General features: G+C 34.1%; 1 protein-coding gene across 2 annotated transcripts in view; it reads right to left on the bottom strand.

Annotated features, from left to right (window-relative positions):
* Positions 1-3,217: 3,217 nt before the first annotated feature.
* LOC126761507 (cAMP-dependent protein kinase catalytic subunit 3) overlaps positions 3,218-23,979 on the bottom strand; it is a 47,919-nt gene continuing 27,157 nt past the window's right edge. For both annotated transcript variants that reach the window (XM_050477796.1, XM_050477797.1), the window contains exons 3-8: positions 16,917-17,085; positions 15,485-15,594; positions 14,609-14,854; positions 14,173-14,354; positions 7,916-7,993; positions 3,218-3,466 (exon numbers count right to left, since the gene is read on the bottom strand). In XM_050477796.1, coding sequence (XP_050333753.1) covers positions 3,341-3,466; positions 7,916-7,993; positions 14,173-14,354; positions 14,609-14,854; positions 15,485-15,594; positions 16,917-17,085 — 911 coding nt within the window. In that variant the 3' untranslated portion in view covers positions 3,218-3,340. The remainder of the gene's footprint in view (positions 3,467-7,915; positions 7,994-14,172; positions 14,355-14,608; positions 14,855-15,484; positions 15,595-16,916; positions 17,086-23,979) is intronic.

A 23,979-nucleotide genomic window follows, 5' to 3' on the forward strand; every position in this document is an offset into this window, starting at 1 on the left:
AGCAAGTAGCCGTCGCCTCCAACCACCGACTCATACATATCGCATTACATGTTGTTTGACTGTTTCGCTGCCTTAACGGTTCGACGCGTGTGCGGCGCGGCGGGCGGCAAACAACCCCCTTCCAGCGCAAACAAATATTCGTTGGTAGTAGTCACCGGCGTTTGCGACGAGCGGTGGTTGTTTTTTTTGGTGCTGTTTACATTTGCAGTTAGGCTATTCATTAACATAATAACTGAAATCTAGCGAGCGTATGCTAAGTTCTTTAGCCGTCAGGAACTTCAGCCCCTCCGATATTATTTTTGTACGCCACCACTGCTCACAGTACGTTTTCGGAGTATCTAAAAGTATGCAACTTGTCAGCGGCACGTTTGTTTTTGCTTGTGGCTGCGCGGTACCAAACTTTTGTGGATTGTAAAGAGCTTTGAAAGCTTGTCGTATGGATGGTATACTTTTTAACGGCTAAAAGTTCAAAACTCATACAGCATTTTATATAAAATGGAAAAGGCAAATTTATACATGCATTTGTACCAACTTTCGGGAAAGTTTATTCAGAAGTTTTAATAGAATGGTTGTATGAAAGCCTGCATTCATTAGTGATACGTCTTTTGCGATTGGTTTCCACTGTTTCTCCGTGCATTTTTAGGAAGTATAACTAAAATGTAATCGCTCCTGAGTAAAGCTGTTGGAATATATCTACAAACATTCATATGTACATATATGAAAAGCAAGAGTCTCTGAAAGATCTTCCAATTGCTTTGTCCACTAAAAAATGTGTGTTTTTTATACTCTCGCAACAATGTTGCTAACGAGAGTATTATAGTTTTGTTCACATAACGGTTGTTTGTAAGTCCTAAAACTAAAAGAGTCAGATATAGGGTTATATATACCAAAGTGATCAGGGCGACGAGTAGAGTCGAAATCCGGATGTCTGTCCGTCTGTCCGTCCGTCTGTCCGTCCGTCCGTGCAAGCTGTAACTTGAGTAAAAATTGAGATATCATGATGAAACTTGGTACTCCATAAGAAGGTTAAGTTCGAAGATGGGCAAAATCGGCCCACTGCCACACCCACACAATGGCGGAAACCGAAAACCTATAAAGTGTCATAACTAAGCCATAAATAAAGATATTGAAGTGAAATTTGGCACAAAGGATCGCATTAGGGAGGGGCATATTTGGACGCAATTGTTTTGGAAAAGTGGGCGTGGCCCCGCCCCCTACTAAGTTTTTTTTACATATCTCGGAAACTACTATAGCTATGTCAACCAAAGTCTACAGAGTCGCTTTCTTCAGGTATTTCCATATACAGTTCAAAAATGGAAGAAATCGGATAATAACCACGCCCACCTCCAATACAAAGGTTATGTTCAAAATCACTAAAAGTGCGTTAACCGACTAACAAAAAACGTTAGAAACACTAAATTTTACGGAAGAAGTGGCAAAAGGAAGCTGCACCCAGGCTTTTTTTAAAAATTGAAAATGGGCGTGGCTTCGCCCACTTATGGACCAAAAACCATATCTCGGGAACTACTAGACCGATTTCAATGAAATTCGGTATGTAACATTTTCTTAACACCCTGATGACATGTACAAAATATGGGTGAAATCGGTTAAGAACCACGCCTTTTTTCAATATAACGCTATTTTGAATTCCATCTGATGCCTTCTCTGTATAATACGAGTATAAACATTAGGAACCAATGATGATAGCGGAATAAAACTTTACAAAAATACGGTATTTGAAAAATATGTAAATGACGTATTATGAAATCTCGATTATCACTTTACCATGCGAGAGTATAAAATGTTCGGTGACACCCGAACTTAGCCCTTCCTTACTTGTTTAAACAAGTTTAGTTCGACGGCTGCGTCAACTTAACTTCTAGTAGGAACAGAGAAGAAATTTTATAGGGAAGCTTAAAATATACAAATCAGTTAGTTGATTATCGACCAGATCTCTTTTAAACCAAAGCTCTATTTACCTAGAGTTCATATATGAAACGAGCTTCTCAGTACCTAAGCATAAGTTTCCGTCGTCTTTATGGGTGTCAAAAGAACAATGTTTGGTGGTAAAAATCGTCAATACTCCGATCAGCGGTTACGAAGAACTGAACAGCTGAAGCTTGCTTCATAAAGTGAATCTGCGCAGTTTTGTTCCAGAACATAAAGACCAAGCGTGTTTCAGACTAGAGTTCAAGTGAAATCCAACTTCACCACTATCTCCCTTACTAAGCGAGAAGACACTGAAGGCCTTTTTTGAGCATTTGAGGGGGTGGAAGAAGTGGCGTCTTATGTGTTTTTTTAAGCTACTACAGCTTTGTATGCAGATGGCAAACTGGGATCACCTTTTCGCTTACTGATTAGGAACAGCCGTAGTTTTTTCCAGAGTTCTGGGCACATTTCGGCTTCGTGGCAGGCTTTGTACATAATCAAATGTACTGCCGGGCACTTTGCGGTAATTATTTTTAAAGATTTCTGTTGGAAGGCCGTCCGGGACGGGTGATTTTTTAGTCTTGAGCTTGCCAGCGCAGCTCTTTGAAGATGAACTGAGGTATTTGCGAAGCCTTATAGTCTGCTTTGGATTACTAGCCTTTTTTTCGTGTGTGAGAAATATTGCCCTTTCGATCTATTGATCAGTGATTAGTGATCCATATTGGCAGCGGTTAAGTCTGTTGACTTTTCTTGAACTCCGATTTTTCGATTACTATTTTATACCCGTGTCCTTTATTAAACTCTCACGCAGTGCCCCCCATTTTTTCTTTTTGCTCTCAGCGGTAGCATGCTCACGCTGCTTTTTCGCCGCTTGTTATTGCTATGCTTCCTGGAGTGCGGCTTCTCTGCACCTGGATTTCGTATGAAATTTGGAAAGTGAAGACAAAGTTGCACGATATTTTATGTGGGAAGAACCTGACGAACTTGGCACCTTCTATTTTGTTTAATCATTTAATTTTTTCTTAAATATTATACTCGTCTTTGCGAAATTTTTAGAAGCATACTATACGATTGCAAATTCGCCACAGCTGACGCCAGTCCATCAAAGAAAACACGCCCATAAACAATATTAGATGCTCGTACTAAAGTATATTTTATTTGACATTTAATGGTATTTTATTTTATTATTTTTTTCTTTTGTTTTTTTTATTTTTTTTTTTTATTTTTTTCCTAGTAGTTTTTGTTTTAGTTTTTTTCGTTTCACTGATATCAAAAGAAACAAATCTGCTGTGTTTCATATTTTTATGCTAATTTATTTTTATATTTCATTATTTTATTTAATTAATTTAATTATCATTAGTAGGTAGGTAATAAATAAATACAGACTACAAAACTTAGGCAACTAAATATTTTAGAAATCATTAAACAACTGCAAATCTCTTTGGTCTACTGCTCTGGCGGGTTTCCAATCCTTTTCGGGATAATCGTCGAAATTGCTCGTGTCACCATCGGAGCTGACTTCGGGAATTATTGGTGGCTGCAAAGCAGAAAGAAAATAAACAAAATAAATTTATTAGTCGATAATTTTAGCATACGAGTGAGAACTAAAAATAAATGAAAGGAAATAAGTGTTTTCCTCAAAATGCGAAAAATAGAAAAACAACGGAATGAGTGCTAACACAAAAAATGTTGCATATGTTGCATTAATTAGGTTATATACACAGTGTAGGAACGGTGAAATGTTGCAAGATGCGCGAAATTTCGCAGCTCTTTTGCTTTATTTTTTTTTTGCCTTTTTTTGTAATTTTCAGTTTTTTTCTTTTTTGATAAATTTGCTTCTTTTTTCTTGTGATTTTCATGTTTTTATGCCCTAACCAGGTTAATATACCCTGTTAACCACAATGTTTGTAACAACCAAAACGAATCGTTGGCGATCTTGCAAAATACATACATATCCAAATAATGATAATGATAAGCTGAGCCGATTTAGCCCTCTCTGTCTTCTGTTTCTCTGTATATAAGCCCCAACCAGTCCTTTAGTTTATAAGATATCGTTCAAAAATTTTGTGTATGTCCTCTTCTGCACAAGAAGTGCTCATAAGTCGGAATCGTCGATATCGGACCACTTTAACACATAGGTGGCATACAAACTGAATGATCGGAGTCAAGTCTTTGTATGGAAAACTTTTTGATTTTACGAGGTATCCTCACGAAATTTCGTATGACTAATTTTCTAATAAATTGCTATAATCTTCGAACAAATTATTCAGATCGGACCACTCTAGTATATAGCTGCCATATAAAAGAAACCATCGGATTCAAGTCTTTGAATGGAAAAATTTTGTATTTGGCAAGGTATCCTTGGCAGAGATTATTTTCTAAGACAACGCTACAATATTTGAAGAAATTTTTTAGATCGGACTACTATAGCATATAGCTGTCATATAAACTGAACGATGAAAATGAGACTCTTGTATGGAAATTTCCTTATTTGTAAAGGGTATTTTAGCTTCGGTACAACCAGATTAAACGGGTTTTCTTGTTTTTGTTATTTTCGCGCTTTTTTGTTGTAAATGCCAGTTTTTATTTTCTTGTCTTTTTTTATAATTTTCTTGTTTTTACTGTAATTTTTATGTCCTTTTTATAATCTTTCTATTTTTGTTGTATTTTTCATATTTTGCCAATTCGATGTGCATGTTTTTCTTGTGATTTTCATGTTTTTTTGTTGTAATTTTCATTGTTTCGCCGGCTTTGTAATGTCAGCCAACTATGTGCGAATAAAATTTGCCCCCAACGAGCAACTAAAATCGCCATTCATGAAAAAAAGCAAAGTCATAACTAGTGTTGACGCACGTGCGCTGCTTCTACTGACGCCAACAACAACATCATAAAAATTAAACATTAATTTGCAAGTTTAGCCAAGCAGCAACAACAATAACAGGCAAAGACATATATTTTCCGCGCGCCACTCAACAAATTATGGAAATAAATAAATTTTGTATTTTTCTACAAACAAAAAAATTTTTTTTTTTGAAAATTTATTTTTGCCAAAAATTGTACAAAACATTAAAAATTTAGAAAATACATTGAAAAGCCAATACTAAGTAGATTTATTTTGCTTTCGTTGCGCCGTTGGCAGTGATTTATTGCAGTTGCATTAACAACAGCTTAGCCGCTAATAAACAACAAACAGTAGCCAGTGAACAGCAGTGGGCAAGTGAGTAGTCGAAAGAGTCGAAGAGACCAAACAGTGCAGTGCCATTTGCCACAACTGACAATCAGAAAGCTGAGCGAGTGATACAACGCGCTCTGACGAACCCAATAGGAAAAATGAGATTCGAGAAGAGATAGTGGGAACAGGGGGAATGCGGACAATGAAGAAAGAGTATGATTTGTTTATTTTCTTTAAAAAACGTGCACTAATTCATCTTGTATATTTTTTTTTGCATTTTATATATTTTTTCGAACTGTAGTTTTGCGCTCTCTGCCATTTAACGCCTTGACAAATAGCAAAAGTTGCCAAAAACTCCCCGCTGTGCGTGGTGCGAGCGAAAAATTGCGTTTAATTAACAGATGTTAACTAAAAACATGTGTTTTTAAATTTTTATTTATTTTCAAAATTGATATTGAACTTTTGAACTGAGAAGGCTAGTTTCGGCTAGAAATAGATTGGAGCACATTTGTATTATTTTGGAAGTAAAAATGAAACTTTGAGTGATTTTCATTTCAATCGGTGCTAAAGAGCAAAAGTGCCTAACGTATGGTCAACAACTAACTGTCAATTAAGTTATTGTTAACGTTACCGACAGAAGGAGCTTTGGCAACTATCGGTCAGTTGAATTCTGGTTAACTTTACCAAAGGAAGGAATCTTGGTTAACTAACCAAAACTAAACTGACAGATGTTTTATAACCAGACATTGAGAAAACAGTCTTACTTGGTTAACTTTACCAAAAGGAAGTAAAGCGAAGTAAGAGTTTAGAACAGAATCACACATCAAAGCGTTTTTGAAACAAATCTGTTATTTATTACTTAAAATTAATTCTTTCTAAAGCACATCCATAAATTGAATAAAGATTAATTTCCTAAACGAAGGATTGATTAGTGCTTTGCAAACAAATTAATCACAGTGCAGCAGTCAGTGAAGCGTGTGGAAAATTTTTCAAAATTTCCTCAACAAACTATGAAAAAAGCAATGCGTAAGACACTTAAATGATTTGCAATTAATTAGCGGCACAGCCGGATATATTTATAGGAAAAATATTTTTACTAATTACACATTTAGACGCCTCATGAATTGCGCTACGGTTTCGTATAAATTATGAATTTAGAAAAATGGTATTTTCAAAGTCAAATCTGGTGATTTATAGGAATTTAATTTGCCTACATTACGGCTGCGTTATAATTCTTATTGAAAGTGGGCATGTCGACAACGCAAATATAAAAATATTTATCATTAGAGGGTTGGGCGTTTTGAACATTTGCAAAGCTAAGTACAGTGACGTTAAAAGCGACGATAAATTGTTTATAAATAAGTGAAAATGAAAAGTGTTGAAATAAATTTAAGTAATTGCGCTGGGTGACTAAGTGGCTTGATGCTTAATGTAATGAATTCAATAAATTATTTACGGTATAGACGCCACACCAATACGGGAAGTATTGAGGTGGTAATTGGCTAAATTACATGGACACAATTTAGAGAGCAAAAACACCCGTTAAAATTGAACTGAAATATTTTTTTTTGGAGTTAGTGAAGCTCTCTTTAGCACTAGACCCGGATCAATTTAGTTAATTTACTCAATTTAAAACCTTTTGAAATTGAAGCGAAATATTTGTTATACTGTGAATGTAGCTCTCTTTAACTCTAGACCTTGATCATCATCAATAATTTTTCGCAATTGACTGATTTACATTTGTTAGCTAAATTAAGCTGATGGAGACAATTTAGAGCGCCGGAAAACCCTATTCAAATTGAAGGGAAACATTTTTTTTTTTTGAAGTTGGTGTAACTCTCTTTAGCTTTAGACCCAAATCAACATAAATAATGTTTGGCAATTGACTAATTTACATTTTTCAGCTAAATTAAGCTAATTGAGTCAATTTAAAGTGCTGTAAAATCTTATTGTAATTGAAACGAAATATTTGTTACACTGTTAGTGTAGCTCTCTTTAACTCTAGACCCTGATCAACATCAATAATTTTCGGCAATTGACTGAATTACATTTATTGAGTAAATTAAGTCAATTGACTCAATTTAGAGTACGAGAAACACCTGCAAACACGTGAAATAGTGATTTAAAATTTTAGCACAAAAGCTTTTTTGGCCCTTTTTTAAGCTGTGCCCAATTCTAGTACCATCACGATAATATACATACATACATACATACATATATTTAGGCAACATTAGCTGCTGTGACGTCGTTCCGTGCGAAAATTATGTAGCGCGCGTACCCAAGTATTTTGTAATGAATTCGGCTAGAGGCGTGTACGTCAGCGCGCTGATTGTGTGGGCTTTGACCAAAAATGAGGTTTTTTTTGCTTAAAAACGTGCTTTTTTCTGTACTCAACTGCAACATTAGAATTTTATGGCAGAAATTTGCGCTAAAATTTTTCTTAATTAATTCTTGTTCCGTCCGATATATATATTTTCCGGGGCCAAGTTTGCAAATTTGTATTTAACAACTTATTTGTGTTTATTTTATATAAAATCTTATAATTAAATAGAACTAAATTTATTTTTCTTTCGCTTTGGCAATTTTAAGTAACAACCTTGCTACGCTTGCTTTGGCGCAAAAGATTTATGAAAGTTTCTTTGAGCAGAAAACAGAAAACAGAAAAAAGTGCCAAATTCGTGCAGCTTAAATGAATGAAAATAAAGATTAGGGCGCGTGTGGGTGAAAGAGCCGGTGCGGCAGCAATGAAAGCAAATCTTTTTCAATTTATACATGTGTATTTGTTGTAGTGGGTAATTTGCTGCTTGTGCTTACCTTTAGTTTTTTGTTGTAGACGTCATTCCAATTCAAATTCTTAAACCATCGATGTCGCTTCACGTCATCGGCACCGTTCTAATGTGCCAGGCAGCAGCAACAACCACAACAGGCACATGTGTTTAACACAGCGCAACAACAAGAATCATAATAACCGCACGTACCGTTGGCAGCAACAAAGATTTTTTTTTAATTTTTTTTCAAAATATATGTGTGTATTTTTAGTTATTTTTGCATATTGTCAATAAATCGTTTTGAACGCGCACACAATTTGGCAGCCGCATACGCCGTGTCGTACATTGAGCGCAAATCCAATACAAAAGTGGCACAGTTGAAAATGAAAGAAGAAAAAGGAAAAATTTTATTTTATTAGCGCAAATTCACTTTCAATGTTAGGCGAATTAAAGAACTAAATTTTATGCACTTATATATTTACATACGTACATATTTATATATACAAATATACACCTATATACATACATGCATAACTACCTGTAATAGCTTAAATGAAAGATTCGTAATAAATATACACACTAATTACCAAATAAACTTAAAATTTCCAATTTAGTTATAGAAATGTGAAATTCTAATTTTCTCAAAAAATATTTATTTATTTAGCTTAAATAAATTTAAAATTATGTGTTTGCAATATTTATTATTATTTTCTCTCAAAGCATATAATTTTAATATTTTCTGCTTATACATAGTTTCTTTTTAACGATTTTATGAGATTTTTGCTGAAACAACAATTTCAATATCATTTGCTGAGAAATTAACATTTAATTTTTTAAAAATAAATAAACGTTCATAATTGATGAACACAAGTGCATAGTGGGGTGCCATCAATCATTAATCAGTATTTAAGATTTGGTGTTTAATAAACTCGAGTTTAATATTTGGTGTTTAACAAATTCGGGATTAAATTTTGGTGTTTAATAAACTCGAGTTTAAGTTTTGGCATTTGATTAACTTTGAGTTTAAAATTTGGTATTTAATAAATTCGAGTTTAAGGTTTGGTGTTTACCAAACTTGAGTTTGGGTGTTGGTGTTTTCCAAACTCGGGTTTAAGATTTGGTGTTTCATAAACTCGAATTTAGGGTTTGGGTTTCTGAGTTTAAGATTTCATATTTAATAAACTCGAGTTTGAGTTTTGGTGTTTATTAAACTCGAGTTTAGGATATGGTGTTTTATGAACTCGAGTTTAAGTTTTGTTGTTTAATAAACTCGAGTTTAAGATTTGGTGTTTTATGAACTCGAGTTTAAATTATGGTGTTTAGTAAACCCGAACTTAAGTTTTGGTGCTTAATAAACTCAAGATTAAGTTTTAGTGTTAATAAGCACTAGTTTAAATTTTAGTGTTTAATAAACTGACATGTAAATGTTGCACATTTAACTCAAATTAAAGGTTTGGTGCTTAATAAACTCGAGTTTAAGTTAAGTCCAATTATCCTGATGAAAGAACTGATATTTGACAGTGAATGCGCTCTCAATTTAGTAACAATTTCAGTTGTAGGAAAAATGAGATTTCGATTTATGATAATTGTTATAGAGAGTATACATAGGCTAATTTTTACAACGAAGAAATGGCAGCATAGTAAACAAGTTCATGGAATGAAAAACAAAACATAAGGCCAGCGTTAGTTCTGCTATGATAGAATTAGCTCAAGCCGATGGCTTGAAAATAAGGTCGATAATGCTCAGTCGTAGGATATGTCAGATGACCTGTTTGGGACTATAATTAACGAAATAATTTCTATGAATGAAAGAGACGCTGGAACACAGCCTCTGCTAATGTACAGCTTCTTTTACTTGGATAACTAGGAGTTCAAAAGACTGGATAAAGTATCCCCCTTTCCTTGCTCCAACTACTAGTAAAATCCACAGTAAAATTTCATTGTCACAGCTAACACCAGCTGTACTAAGCCTTTATTATGTATAATGCCCACATCATTTGAAATAATTAAATGTTTATTCTTTTTGCTTGCCACCTTTTTCCAATGCGCATATCTCGATCGTGTAAACAAATCGGTAGGCCACCAACAGCTCGCCTAGCGGCAATACAATTTTACGAGCAAATATTATAATAAATATGAATATTTTTTTGGTATTCAAATTTATTTTTAGTGCTTTTATATTAAAATCGAGCGTCATGCCTGCTGCTCACCAACTGTTCCTGCTTGTCTAGCGAGCCACCGCCACGTTTCGCATACTTTTTTATAGGAGACCACATTGGTGCAATTCCAAAAAAATTTCATTTATCATTTTGCCGCTAAACATGAGCTGTATGCTGTCGCATATGCAAAATATACAGTTATATTACATATACATATATGCATACATAGCAGCGCATAAGAGCAATGTTTACTTGCAAGTGAGAATTTTTGAAATTTGCATATTTTTGCTAATTGTTTGGTGTGATAAAAATAAACTAAAAATATTTTCATGTTTGTGTGTAGTCTTACAACATTGGCAATATGTTGCCTATTAATACCGCTTGCTAAGCACCGAAAAAAATTGCTCTCAAATTAGTTTGCCGCTGCACAGTTTATTTTCGTATTATTGTTGGAAAATTGGCTAATAAATTTTAAAATTTTCTTATGATGCTCAACACAAAAGCACGAATCTACAAAAAAAAGCAGCAAACACCGCAAAGCTTCAAATGCAATGCTAATTTTGGTTTCAATTAATTTTTATTATTTAAATAAAAAAATATTTGTTTATAAAAATTTCTATTAAAAGAAAAATATTTGCTTATAATTTTTTTTAATATTTGTTTACAAAAATTAAAAAAATTGCGTGAAAACAAATTTTATTTTTGCAATTATCGTGAAATGTTTAAAAAAGCCAAACGAATAGATGCAAGTTATTAAACAATGCAAATGAATTGCATAACTCGCCTGTATTTGCTTTCTTCAACGTTATTCCACACAATTTTTGAGAATAAAAAACAGTTTTATAAATATTCTTTTGTGAGGTAATTAGAAGCATAATTAAAAAGTGACGCAATCGCATTTATTGCTTTTATGAGCACCCTCGATAATATAGATTGAGGTTAGGTGCAAGAAGTGCAGAAAGAGTGAAGAAAGCGTTGAAATATTTATTTATTTATAATTAAAAAAACAGCAAAAATAATTTGTTGTACGAAAGTTTAAAAAAAATTTATGATAAAGCATGCAGAAGCTACTTGAGTCATAATAAGATCTGAAAAAACCTTTTGGACCGAACAAAATGAAATGTATCACTACTTGTAAACGATTCTAAATATATGAACTGCACCCGAAGCTACAAAAATACGACCACACATTGTCTGTCATCTCGAGTGAACTCAAAACACGTTCCTTATTATACAAAAACAAGAAAAAACGTTAACTTCGGTTAACAAAAAGTTGCTTTAATCGTTCAGTTTGTATGGCAGCTATATGCTACAGTGATCTGAGCTGAATAATTTCTTCGGAGATTTCATCGTTGGCTTAGACAATAACCCATGCCAAATTACGCGAAGATATCTCGACAAAAGAACAAGTTTCCCATATAAGCACTTTAATCGATCGTTTAGTTTATATAATGGTACCAAGTATATGCTACAGTGATATCTGAACCATTTAGATCGATATTCCAAACCTTAGACTCTGCCCAAATTTTATGCATAAATGAAAAGGTTTCCTATATAATCATTCAATTTGTATGACGTTCCGACAAACATAGCAGTTTGTTGGTGAGAAAAGCGAAGGTGCAAAATTTTAGATCGATATACCAAAAACTTAGGGACTAGTTCGTATAAATACGACATATAATGTATGGAATGCATGAATGCAAATGTTCTATAAAATGTTTCTTTGTGAGATTTTACTATAACCAATCAACCCTTTATCCTTAACTTAACCTTTTTGACACGTTTTCTAAAATGCTCGGAAGAACTATACGAAACTTGAAATAAACTTATGAAGGGTTTGTTCATTCCAGCACAATTTTATCACTAGTTTAAGATTAGTAAATGTTTCGAAGGAGTTAGCTATAACCTTGAACACAGAATCACACATATTTATACTCTATATGTTATATATATTTTTCATTTCGAACTATGGCATATGCATGAGTATATACACAGTACATTGCACGCGTGTATATAAATAAACACATGGTTGTATTTTTATAAGAAATCATTCAATTGTCCATCAACTGTCAGTCAGTTGGTATAACCATATCAGTTTGACAGCAGAATCAAATGGTATTTTCAATACCTCACGCTGTATGTGAATATATTCAAAGGTTTCCTTAATACCTATATATACTGCTGTGTTTATTTTTGTTGTATAATATTATGGAATAGAAGCATACAAAAACCAGAAATACAAGAATGATCGAGAAGAATGTGTGAGCTGTTGCTGGTAATTTACAATAGATTCGTGGTATAAGAATTAGAATATATCGATATAATGAACCTAATAGTCTTTTCGCACAGCAGTTAATTCAACAATTAACCGCCCTATGTGCGATTATAGCGTTAATTTAGATCGATTTGCCATACAAATAAAATTTCATTTTTCAACATCAATTATTAATTGAATTTAAATCGAGTTGAAACTGGAATTGAACTTTTCAGGTTGTTGCCTCGGCTGTAAATTTGGTTGTGTGCATTGATAAAAAAGCAATCAGGTGTTGCATTTTAATAATTAGAAAAAATACGTAATGAATAATACAAACAAGTATAACAGCTGACCGTTAATCAAGCCTATGGTTGGTCGTAGCCAGCTATACTAAATAAATTAGACTGCGCGAAAAGTCTGAAGTTCCTTATCACCTCATTTAAATATAAAGATTAGTAATTCCTTCAACACTATTTATTCGATTACAGCATTTTGCTTCATAGCACAATTTTTCTTCATTCGTGGGTTAAAGCTATTAAAGTAAACGAAATAGCAATAAAAATGTATAAAAAAAATAAATAAGACGCGAGAAATAAATGTTTTTTGGTGATTGAGAAAATTAGAGAAATTCTTTAATAATAAATTAGGGAAAGGCTAAAGCTGTATGCTTAATTAGAATACCATTTGTTTTTAAAAATTGCATAAACAAATAAAAAAAAATAAATAAATTTCATTTTAGTTGCTTTCATATGGATTTAAAAATCAATAAGCAATCAAAGGTGTTGAGAAGACTGATGGGTGAGATCGGTGGATCATAAAATCATATATGAAATACAAACAAAAAAAAATACATTTAAAGAATGAAAAGCAAATATCTGAAAACTGATTTATTTGGATAATTATTTTATTGTTTAAATTTGGTATATAAAAATGTAGCAGCGTAGATAATTTTTGAAAAAAAGTCGTAATATGTAGAGTGCAACCGATCGAAAACGAAATATAGAATAACAAACATTCAGGGAAAATAATTTACGGGCGAACTGAAGACTGGAAAGGGAAGGGGAGGGCGTAGTACGTTATCATTATAATTTAAAAAATTAAAGAAAATATTAAAAGTTTTGATTAAATATTTTTTTAAATTAAATAAATTTTTTATATTATATTTAGAATATTTTTTTTTTAATGAAAGATTAATTTTTTTTTGTAAATTAAAGAAAATATTAAAATTTTTGATTAAACATTTTTTTAATTTAAATTTTTTAATTAAATTAATTTTTTTAAATTAAATTTAAAATTTTTTTTTTGTTAAATTAAAGAAAATATTAAAAGTTTTGATAAAGTTTTTTTTTTAATTAAGTTTTATTTAATTAAAGGATTTTTTTAGTTATTTTTGAAATTAAAGATTAAATTTTTTTTGTAAATTTATAAAAAAAATCATAATTAAAAAAAAAATAAAGAAAATATTGAAAGTTTTGATAAAATGTATATTAAATTAAATATTTTTTTAAATTAAATTTTAAATAATTTTTTTTTAATTAAAAGTTAATTTTTTTCTAGTTTTGAAGGTAAAAATCTTAAGTTTTTAATGTAATAAATAAAATTTAAGCCAATTTTATGTAAATTTTTTGCTATAAAAGATTTCATTATATTTTTTTAATTTTATTTTTAAGATGCCCATAAACTCAAAATTCGTTACGAAATTGGCGCACATTAAAATTGACTTTGCGCAAACAAATTCATATTCATTATTAGCGTCTAAGTCGCTCTAAAAACTATCATAAATAAACTTAATATATTTAGCTTAAACATAACCTAATTTTCTTTTTCTTTTATTTTTAATTTTTATTTTTTTTATTTATTTTTTTTTTTCTGTTTTTGTTTGCGACTCACCTTCATATTGCCCAAGCGCTTGGTGCGATCATTTGTCAGCAATTTCTTAACTAAGTCTTTCGCAATTGGATCCATATGCCGCGGCCATTCGATTTTGCCACTCAGAATTTTCTCATAAATACCAAATGGATTCTCGTCGTAAAACGGCGGATAGCCCACGAGCATCTCATAAATGAGCACACCTGCAAATACACACACACACACACGCAAGCAGAGACACATTAGATCTGCATAAATACATATAAACATTGGACTTAACAATAAAAGCGCACTAAAAATAATTATGTTTGCTATAAAAATAAAATAAATGTTTGTCTTGCAATAACAACAACAACTAAAATGATTAGCAAGGAAAATTTCCACAATTGTTTTGGTGGTGTTTAGTAAAATTTAAATGTTAATTTATTTACACTTATTTATGTTGGGTGCCACCTACCTAACGCCCACCAGTCCACCGCCTTATTGTGACCCTTTGACTGTATGATTTCGGGTGCCAAGTATTCGGGGGTGCCGCACAGCGTCCAAGTGCGATCGCGCAATTTCTTGGCGAAGCCAAAATCCGTAATCTTCAAATGGCCGTCGCGATTTATCAGCAAATTCTCCGGCTTCAGATCGCGGTAAACAATTTGCAGCGAATGCAAGTATTCTAAGGCGGAGACGATTTCAGCAGCGTAGAAATTGGCTATTATTAAAATATGAAATTAATTATTTCAATATTGTTATTGTTTAATTTTGCTTCTCTAATTGCTGCAATTAATGATTTGTTTACCTATATTATTTATGTATTTATGTGAGTGTGTGTGTGTAAGCGCCATAAAAACTGATTATTTACAACACGTGTATTATTTATTGCCGATTTACTTAGGACAATAGGCGCATGTACTTAGATATAGTATGTATAAGTAATACGTAGATCAACATTTGGCTGGGTCAAGCAAATGAAGTGCTTTTTCGCTTGGTGAAAGTGAGTTCTTAAATCCCTCTCAGTATAAGCTCTTAGTTCTCAAAATAGCCTTACAGCTTTCTATCTCTTTATTGGTTTCAGAGAGAAAAAATTATAAATCGGTTCTAAGTACCTGAAAAATCTTCCGTTTCATAGTTTTGTAGGAAATTGGTCTCTTATAATTTTTCGATTAAGTTAAGTGTTTACGAAATATTCAACATTAAACATCAATGCCTCGAAAACACACAAAAAAAGAGAAAGAATTGTCTACCAACCAATTTTTCAAAGTACGAAGTGAAAAAGATCATTCGGTTTTTTACCCACCCTAATAAAACTACTGTATATACTTATATATTATCTAATACTTACAAGTTTGACTGTTGAAGCGTCCCGCATTTCGCAGATATGTGAACAATTCACCACCACACACATACTCGAAGATCATGTACAAACAGCAGTCGTCCTTTGTCGACCATTCTCTGAAAAAAGCAGAAGAAGAATGTTTAACCTTAGAATTGTATTCTAAAACAGTTCAAGAGTTCGGTAGAAAACACTAAAAAGAAGTTCGTGACACCGTTGAATATGAGCAATTGAAAGACCTTTCACTAATACTAGATATATGCTCTGCTACTCGAAAAGATGCAGAATGCCAGAAAATGGTCTCAAAGGTGCATTTGAAGCCATCTTTCGAGGACCTGGGACATAATTAGGCTTCTATCTTCAGCACATATCTGAACTATAGAACGTTACGAGACATACTGGTATCAAAAACTAAACAAATGAGTCAAGGGACAGTCTTAGCAAGAAAGAGCTCTTCAAACAGACATTTTGATTACTTGTTTGATTTTTTGACTAACTATCATCGAACAGATGGCTTTAGGACATAGTAAATACTGCGAATAGATAGAAAATCCAAGCCTGACAGATCTTGTCGAATATTCGGAATTCAGTAGAATGAACGATATTGACTTGATCCTTCACGAAATGTCTACTCTGTTTCTAAAATTACAAACTAGATCGATATCTTCGAATACTCCGAAATCAGTAGAAAGACAGATATTGACTTGATTGACAGAATGTCCACTCTATTTCTAAAATGACAAGACAACCACGAAATTCTACAAATAGAGATGAGAGAAAATTTAAAAGCGGGTTAGGTTAGATTAGATTAAGAGGTTGATTTTTTAAATGCTGAACGATGGCAGAAAAAGTGCCTGGATTCCATTTCAATGCTTCATACAACTTAGGCTTCTAGTAAGATTTTTAGCATGAATACTTATTGAACAGTGTCCGGTAAGGACTTGTACGATTGTAGTTCAGTAGAGCTGCGTTCTATTCTAAATCAAAGGACCTCGCAGTAGTATAGAAGCTGGTCGTTGACCATTTGGCCTCTATGAAAGCTTTCTATCAAGGTTAAGCCCTATCCCTAGTGAAGTTATTATGCAGAAGGAAGCGATAATGAAATGTTTCTACTCTTGAACTGAGAATTTTAAAGGTTTGAAGCACATCTGTATGCATCGTATCGAACTGAGAGATGATAATTCTACTAACTATAAAAATTGCTCTACATCTATTATTTCCATATGTAAATTAATTGTATCTTAGCAAAAAAAAAAATGTTTTCTTAGAATTCCACAATTATCTGTTTCACCCCAAGGCATTCGGTATGCAGACAGCATGGAATCCAAGCAATTTTGTAGTAACGGCTGCACGTCACGCCTATACGCTTACATACATTTGTTTACAGACACTCAAATACTTGATTTCATTTAAATATTTTCATAATTTTTCTTTTACTTACAAACTGATCACAAATGGATGTCGAATTTCACGTAGAATATTTCGCTCATTCTTCACATGCTCGGTTTGCTTTAAGCGTATCACATCGGTCATTGCCAACAATTTCATGGCACAGTATTTCTCCGACACGCGATCGCGGCATAAACAAACGCGACCAAATGTGCCAGTACCTGTGAAGAGAATTTAGAAGAAGAGATATGTGAATAATGAGTGGATATACGTATATATTTTACAGGAAGAAACAAGCAACCTCGTGTATCTCGAGCTTACACTAGTTCACAACCCAAACAACCAAGACTGAGATTAAAAAGGCTTAGTAAATACTAAGTTTTTGAGAAATCGATCTGCAACTATGCGCACGTTCGTTTCTCTCCCAAAAGCTGCTCATTTGTCGGAATCGCCGATATCGGACGACTATGCCATATAGCTGCCATACAAACTGAACGCTCAAAATCAAATTTTGGTATGGAAAAATGTTTTATTTGGCTGTATATCTTCATGAAATTCGACATAGATTATTATCCTAGTTTGCACTATAATCTCCAAAAATATTGTTTCGATCAGACTACTATAGCATATAGCTGCCGTACAAACTAACCGCCGAAAATCAAGATAAATATTTAATATACCCTTTTATGCTACAAAAAATGCACGCGTGAAGGGTATAGAGTATACTGGCTTAAGTGCAGCCAAAATTACAGTTTTTCATTAATTAAACAATTTTTATTGATTTGTTATATAAATTTCCCGCAGTAATTTCCATTCTTTGGCAGTAAAATAATCACTTTTTTGCATTGTGGCGTGAGCATCAGTTTACATTAACGATTTTTATTTAAATTTTCTTTATTACTTGCTTCAACTTGAAATTTGATATTTATTTGCCCATAAAACGCCGCACTTTTGCATGCAAAGCAAATGAGGACTAAACGCGATCAACATGAAATTTAAGCTGAAACACGCAAACAATATACAATATGTGGGAGGAGGGGGAGAAGAGCAGTGAGGTGCTTACATATGTTGTAAAGCAAGGCAGCGTTGATTTCATTTTGTTTTACTGTCTGCTTTTTCTTTTGCTTTTAGCACGAGTGATCGCTTACTCGATCAGCAAGCACATCACTTGCCGAGTTTCGTTTTGTTGTTGTGAATAGAGGTTTGTGGGAAACGGGGCATATGTCTGTATGTTTTTACATATAAGGCACATGTGTTCTGCACTTATGCAGCGCTAAATGGCTTTAACGCACAAAAACAACAAACGCTACCAAGCTATTAATATGTTGCAAGCTGCGGTGCGGTGAGTTTGGTGAAATTTCCATTTCGCTTTTGGGCACGTTTTGCGGTCTGCAGTTTAGCATATGTGAATGCCGCTTCAGCTAAGTATAGCGGTTATGCACATAAGCCACATCTCTGACACTTTCGAATTCTCACACACTCCCACACACATACATAATCTCGCTGCCACTCGCTGACTATACTTCATCGTAATTGATTTTCTTCATGGCATTTGTTTTTGCACACTTGACTTAACCTTGAGTGAATGTACATTAGCGCTTATTAATTTGCCATTATCCAGCCAGCGACCACTAGCTAAAAGCTTTAGCCTGGAAATATGCAGATTTTGGGTACAAAGTTTCGCACTTGCCACACGCCACGCCAAAATTTTTGAAATATTATTTTTGATAAAGTGGCAGAAATTTTTAGCACACCTACAGCCATGTGAATATCTGTACAATGTGTGCGCCTAATGTTCACATGACTTGGCGCGTTTTATTTTCATATTTGTACGTTTATGATTTGCAGATGAAAGTCTTAGACATTTGATTACATTCTTTGTCTAATTGCCATTAACTGCGTGCGCTAATTGGCTTGCTTGCTGGCATGCCGCTGGCATATGGTTTGTGTTATGCCACATTTATATTAAAATTATAGAAATGTAACTGTAAAATATTTATTTAAAAACGCGAGTGGTGCGCACTTTGTAATTAGACGGACGGCATGGTGGTTGCGAGCGGTCTTATGGGAAGATAACGTAATGCTGAAAGACCAGAAGTTTCGCTATGCCACAAACTCGAGCTTACTTTATTCAATACTGATCTTGATTCAACGAGTTAAAGGCTAGGTTGCACTTTCTGGCTGTCAAGCCATACATAGACTAACCTACAGGTCCTTTGTAATGACAAATGGAGGTTCATTACTTCTAAAACGAGCTGTAAGTTACGTCGTGGGGAACGTCAACTCCTTTTGCGAAGTTTAAAAAAGGCTTGATATCTAATCTGAACTTCATCTAGTCTTTTGAACTGCGAAGCTCCTATATATATCTAAGCTAAATTCTATATAAAACCGAACATAAGCACAGGGAGTGTTCCATTTTCTCCCTCATGTCTACTTCCCTGCCCTTCCAACAACCGTCCTGCAGTCGTTTTTGAGACCGTGTGAACAGAAGGTTTGCATGGTTTCCTTCCGCACACTTGCACGTGATATTGGCTTTTCTGCATGCCCCTAAGGCATTCTATCTCAACTTGAACCCTCTGTCAGCTCTTTCGAAAATTTCTATAATTTTTCTGTACTTGTTCGGTAGCTAGACGGTTCACCATTTTGGCAATCTCAGCAGCTATTCCCAGAACACACTTGAGCGCTGGATCGCAGTATATATGAAGCTGTTTTCTGGCAGCGACTATATTTACGTCTCTTCTACTAAGGGCATTCTCCGACGCAATACGATGTGAGATTATTGCTTTAACTACCGCTTAGCTATCGACTTACATACTATAATATACTCGTATACATATGTATGTATGTATGTATATTGAGATTCATTATGTCATTTCCTTGCGTTGTTAGCAGCTTTCCTAACCGCAAAGACTTTTGTCTGGAAGATAATACAGTTTTCCAGCAGCTCGAAGGATCGCCTGAGATCTAGCTCCGCGTCATATATCCCGACGCACACGCATTATTTGATCCGTCCATGCATATGTTAAGAGTTAAGCTGGTGGTTCGCGTCCAGCTGTGCCATTCACCTTCTTTAAGCGTGACTTGAAACCTCCTAGATAAAGTGTCTTCCTTTTTAATGAGCTATACTAGAAGGTCTTTGTGAAAAAATCACATAGCACCAACACCTAACGACGCTAATCGTGCAACTGATTTCGCTGCCGAGAAATATGTCTTTCTGATAATTTTTGGTTGCGAAACTTTATTTGCAGTTAAGTGTGGTTTGCGTCATTGCTAGGCTTTACAAAGGTCATCGCAGAGTTGAAAAACATGATTTCGAAAATTTTCGAACATTCACATTCATAAATAATTTATGTTTGTATAATAATATTTTCCTTTATGTTTATAATGTAAAACGATATTTCCGATTTTATTTTCAAATCGATTTCCGTTCGACAGCGTAAGCAACAATACTACAACAAACAGCGCTGAAGAGAGTCTACGTGCAACTGCATATATGTGTGTGTATACCACAATTATTGTAATAAAAATTATTGAAATTTCCTGTACAATTATTGTTTAAGAATTATTGCAATTTTATTGTGCGAATAAACAATTCGCCTAACGGAACTGCGGTCAAATTACCGGCAATACTAAAGTAGAACAAGCTGAACGTGGCTGCGCGCCAATTAGTACCCGCGTAAAATTTGTTAAAATTTCAGATGCATATTTACGTATAAATACATTAGGGTGGGCAAAAAAAGATTTTTTTTTGTTAAAAAAAAATAAAAAATAAAATATTTTGTAATATAATTTAAATATTTTTTTTTTTAAGTTTGAAAAAAAAATAAAACATTTTTATATTAAAAAAAATTCTATTTATAAAAATTTTCTATTTAAAAAAAATGTTTAATTAAAAAACAATTGTATTTAAAAATATTTTATTTTTATTTTATTTATTTTATTTTATTTTATTTTTTTTTTTTTTTTTTTTTTTTTTGTTTCACATAAAAAAAAATATTTAATTTTTTTTATAATAAAATTGTATTAAAATATATTTTATTTTATTTTTTTTATTTACAATTTTTTTTAATTAAAAAAAAAAAGTTTTATATTATTGTTTTATTATTTTGATGCGTCAAACATTTTTTTGATCTACTTCCCTGAATTTTTTCAATTAAATATATTTTTTTACTCACCCTAATGAAATAAAAAAATGCTTAAGCGTTTAACTTAATTGAAAAACTATACAAGACCATTGTGCAGATTAGTAAATTTACTGCGAGCGAGCTGTATATTTTTCTATCTGATAATATTATACATAAGAAAAGACTAGAAAACGATAAAACCGAAGACCTTTCCGTGACAATTAAGGCGTCATATTTGGGGAGATTTTCTTAGAATTGTCTAAGAATCTATTTCTCAGAACAGCAAGCGAAAAGAAATATTATTTTTTGACACACCCTAATAACCCTAATACACATACATATGCATCTATATACACCTCCGCTTGCATTCCATGCAAATAAAGTCTCACAGCGCATTGACCATTCCAGCTGAAAAATTATTGCCGCCATTAAGCGATTTTACTGTCCGCCATAAAACCAAATATGCACTAATTTCGCGGCTGAATGAGCTTAAAGCGGGCGCTGCACGGTGAAAAGCTGGAAAACCAACGCAAAACAATGCGTTTGCCGCCGTGCGCGTCAACGGCCAAGTCGCCATTAAATGGCCATAATTTAATATGCATTTAATTTTATGCAACAGCAGTGAAGGGAAAAATACAAAAAACATAAGGAAAATAAATTTTAAGTAATGAATCTGCAATATTGGCGGCCAACGAATGCATGGCACTCGAAACTGATGCGCAAGAATACTTGTAGATATACATAGTATGTATGTATGTAAATACGCGCCTAATTGCTACAAGTTGCAGTTGCAAGTAGAATGCGGCCAAATTAATTAATGGATTTCCAGTGAATTTCTGGCGGCCAAAATATTATATCTGCGGGTTAAATAGCAAATGCCAATTCGCGAAGGGAAATGACTTTCAAAATATGCTGCATTAAAATGTTTATATATATATGAATATATATATCCAAATATATAAGTATGTATGTATATTCATGCATTTGGAATTACATTTGTATGCTGTCAAAGTTATGTGGGTGAGACTGAGGTGAAAACATTCAGACATTTTCTACTCCATTTTCCAGCATTTGCAAGACTGAGGCTAAAACACCTTGGTAATCTTACCTTCCGCGAACCGGACAGCCGAAACAACACCAGGCACAGGTGAAACTGATATCAGCCGCCTCGCCGTCGATCTATAAGGGTCTTATGATTAAGTTTATAATTACCACGACGGACCGACGCTCAAAGCTGTCCAAGTGAGATAAGTACCTCTTATGATCGACCTCCTAATCCCAAACCCAGCAGCAAAGCCACATCTGTGGAGAAAGTTTCGTAGATCACATTTATAGCATATATCAAGCGCTAGCTCCAACACAGATGCCGCTTGCAGCCCCATCTCCTGGTGGATAGACTCTGCAACATTGGTGAGCCCTTAAACGGGAGTGGCACCTTCTGTCTTAGCCGTGACGCTGAGATCTTCACTCAAATTTGTTGACGTTGCTCGGGGTGTTCCACGTGGACGCATTAGTAGGGTTTTGGTATGGTAGCTCAATGTGGTTGTGCAGACAGTGTAACTATCACCCGATGGGAAGAGAGAGGTTTTTTTTAACAAAAAGAAGAGAGAGGCAGAAAGACGTGATTACGCTAAGCTTGAGACGCTGGCTAGCGTGAGTTCGGCCCGAACATTTTAGCAGAAGTTAAGGTGACCACAAATGGTTTCAAGTCCGAGGTCTTCGGTAAAGGCAGAAGTCGAAATTTTAACATTGCCTATAAGGTTCTTTCGACAGTATTGCGTGCAAGACTTAAGCTCATTAAACCTTATCAGTGTGGCTTGAGATCTGGCAAATCTACCATAGACCATATTAAGACAATCCTGGAGAAGCGAAGGATTTTGATCTAGCGACAGGTGCTACTTTGGGATCGGTAACTTAATTGAGAAGCAGTTAACTCTCTCGCCGAACAAAATTAAGTCCGTTAATATTGCCGCCCCACTATACGGCACAAAAACATGGAAAATGACGAACCGAGTTGAGAAAGCATTGGATCATTCGAGAGCACTGTTCTTCGCAAGATCTTTGGTTCGTCCACGTGATCGATGAATATGGAACAAGATGGCAAAACGCATAGATATTGTTAAGCGCGTAAAAATCCAACGAAAGCGCTGGTTATATAAACTCCTCAACAGTCAGTGACGGGTTAATGCAGCAACAGATATTTATTTTTTATTGGCACTTTCTTTCCACGAAAGATGAGCACATTGCCACAGCGTGATTTTTATTATAAGTACACATACCGACACACACATACAGCATACACGCACATAAACGCTTACAAAACCATTTCTTTCGATTCACAACTCACTTTACCTTTATTTGACTTTTCGCTTGCAACAACGACGGCCACGAAGAAAGTTGTCAATATTATGTAAAGTATGCTGAAGTAAATAGTTGTCGCAACTTGTTGGCACTTTTGCGCAAAGAAAAAACTATACCGCCAACAACAATGACAAACACAACTGACCAGTTAGCAGCAAGAGAGCGTTGCGTCTGGCGAGATGATTTGCCGCCGGCAACAGTTTGTGGCAGATGCAGCGCCAACTTGCCGCATGCTTTTAAGTTAAGCTGCGCATTTGTTGTAGTTGTTGTTGGTGCCTGATACCAGTGGTCTTCTTTTTTGCGTGCTACCGCTTAACCAGTTTTCGTTTACTCATTTTCGCCACCCGCCCGCCGCCTCCCTTCAGCTTCTCTTTGGTTTCTGTTGTTACAGCCGCTCGCCTGTTGACAATGCACGTAGACGATGAAAAAGCAAACAACGCAGGCAACTTGTTTTTCTACCATACGTCTGTACACTCTAACCGCCAGCGAGACGTTCGCTCAATGCACGTCAATCAAATATCTATTTATTAATTTCTGTAAACGTTTTAAAATATTTTATGTGTGAATACATGCCTTCCTCCGGTGGTGTGCTTGTCATGCATAACGGTAAAATGCATGGTTAACTGTAAG

The sequence above is a fragment of the Bactrocera neohumeralis genome, chromosome 6 (assembly GCF_024586455.1).
Source record: "Bactrocera neohumeralis isolate Rockhampton chromosome 6, APGP_CSIRO_Bneo_wtdbg2-racon-allhic-juicebox.fasta_v2, whole genome shotgun sequence".
Taxonomy (NCBI): Eukaryota; Metazoa; Arthropoda; class Insecta; order Diptera; family Tephritidae; genus Bactrocera; species Bactrocera neohumeralis.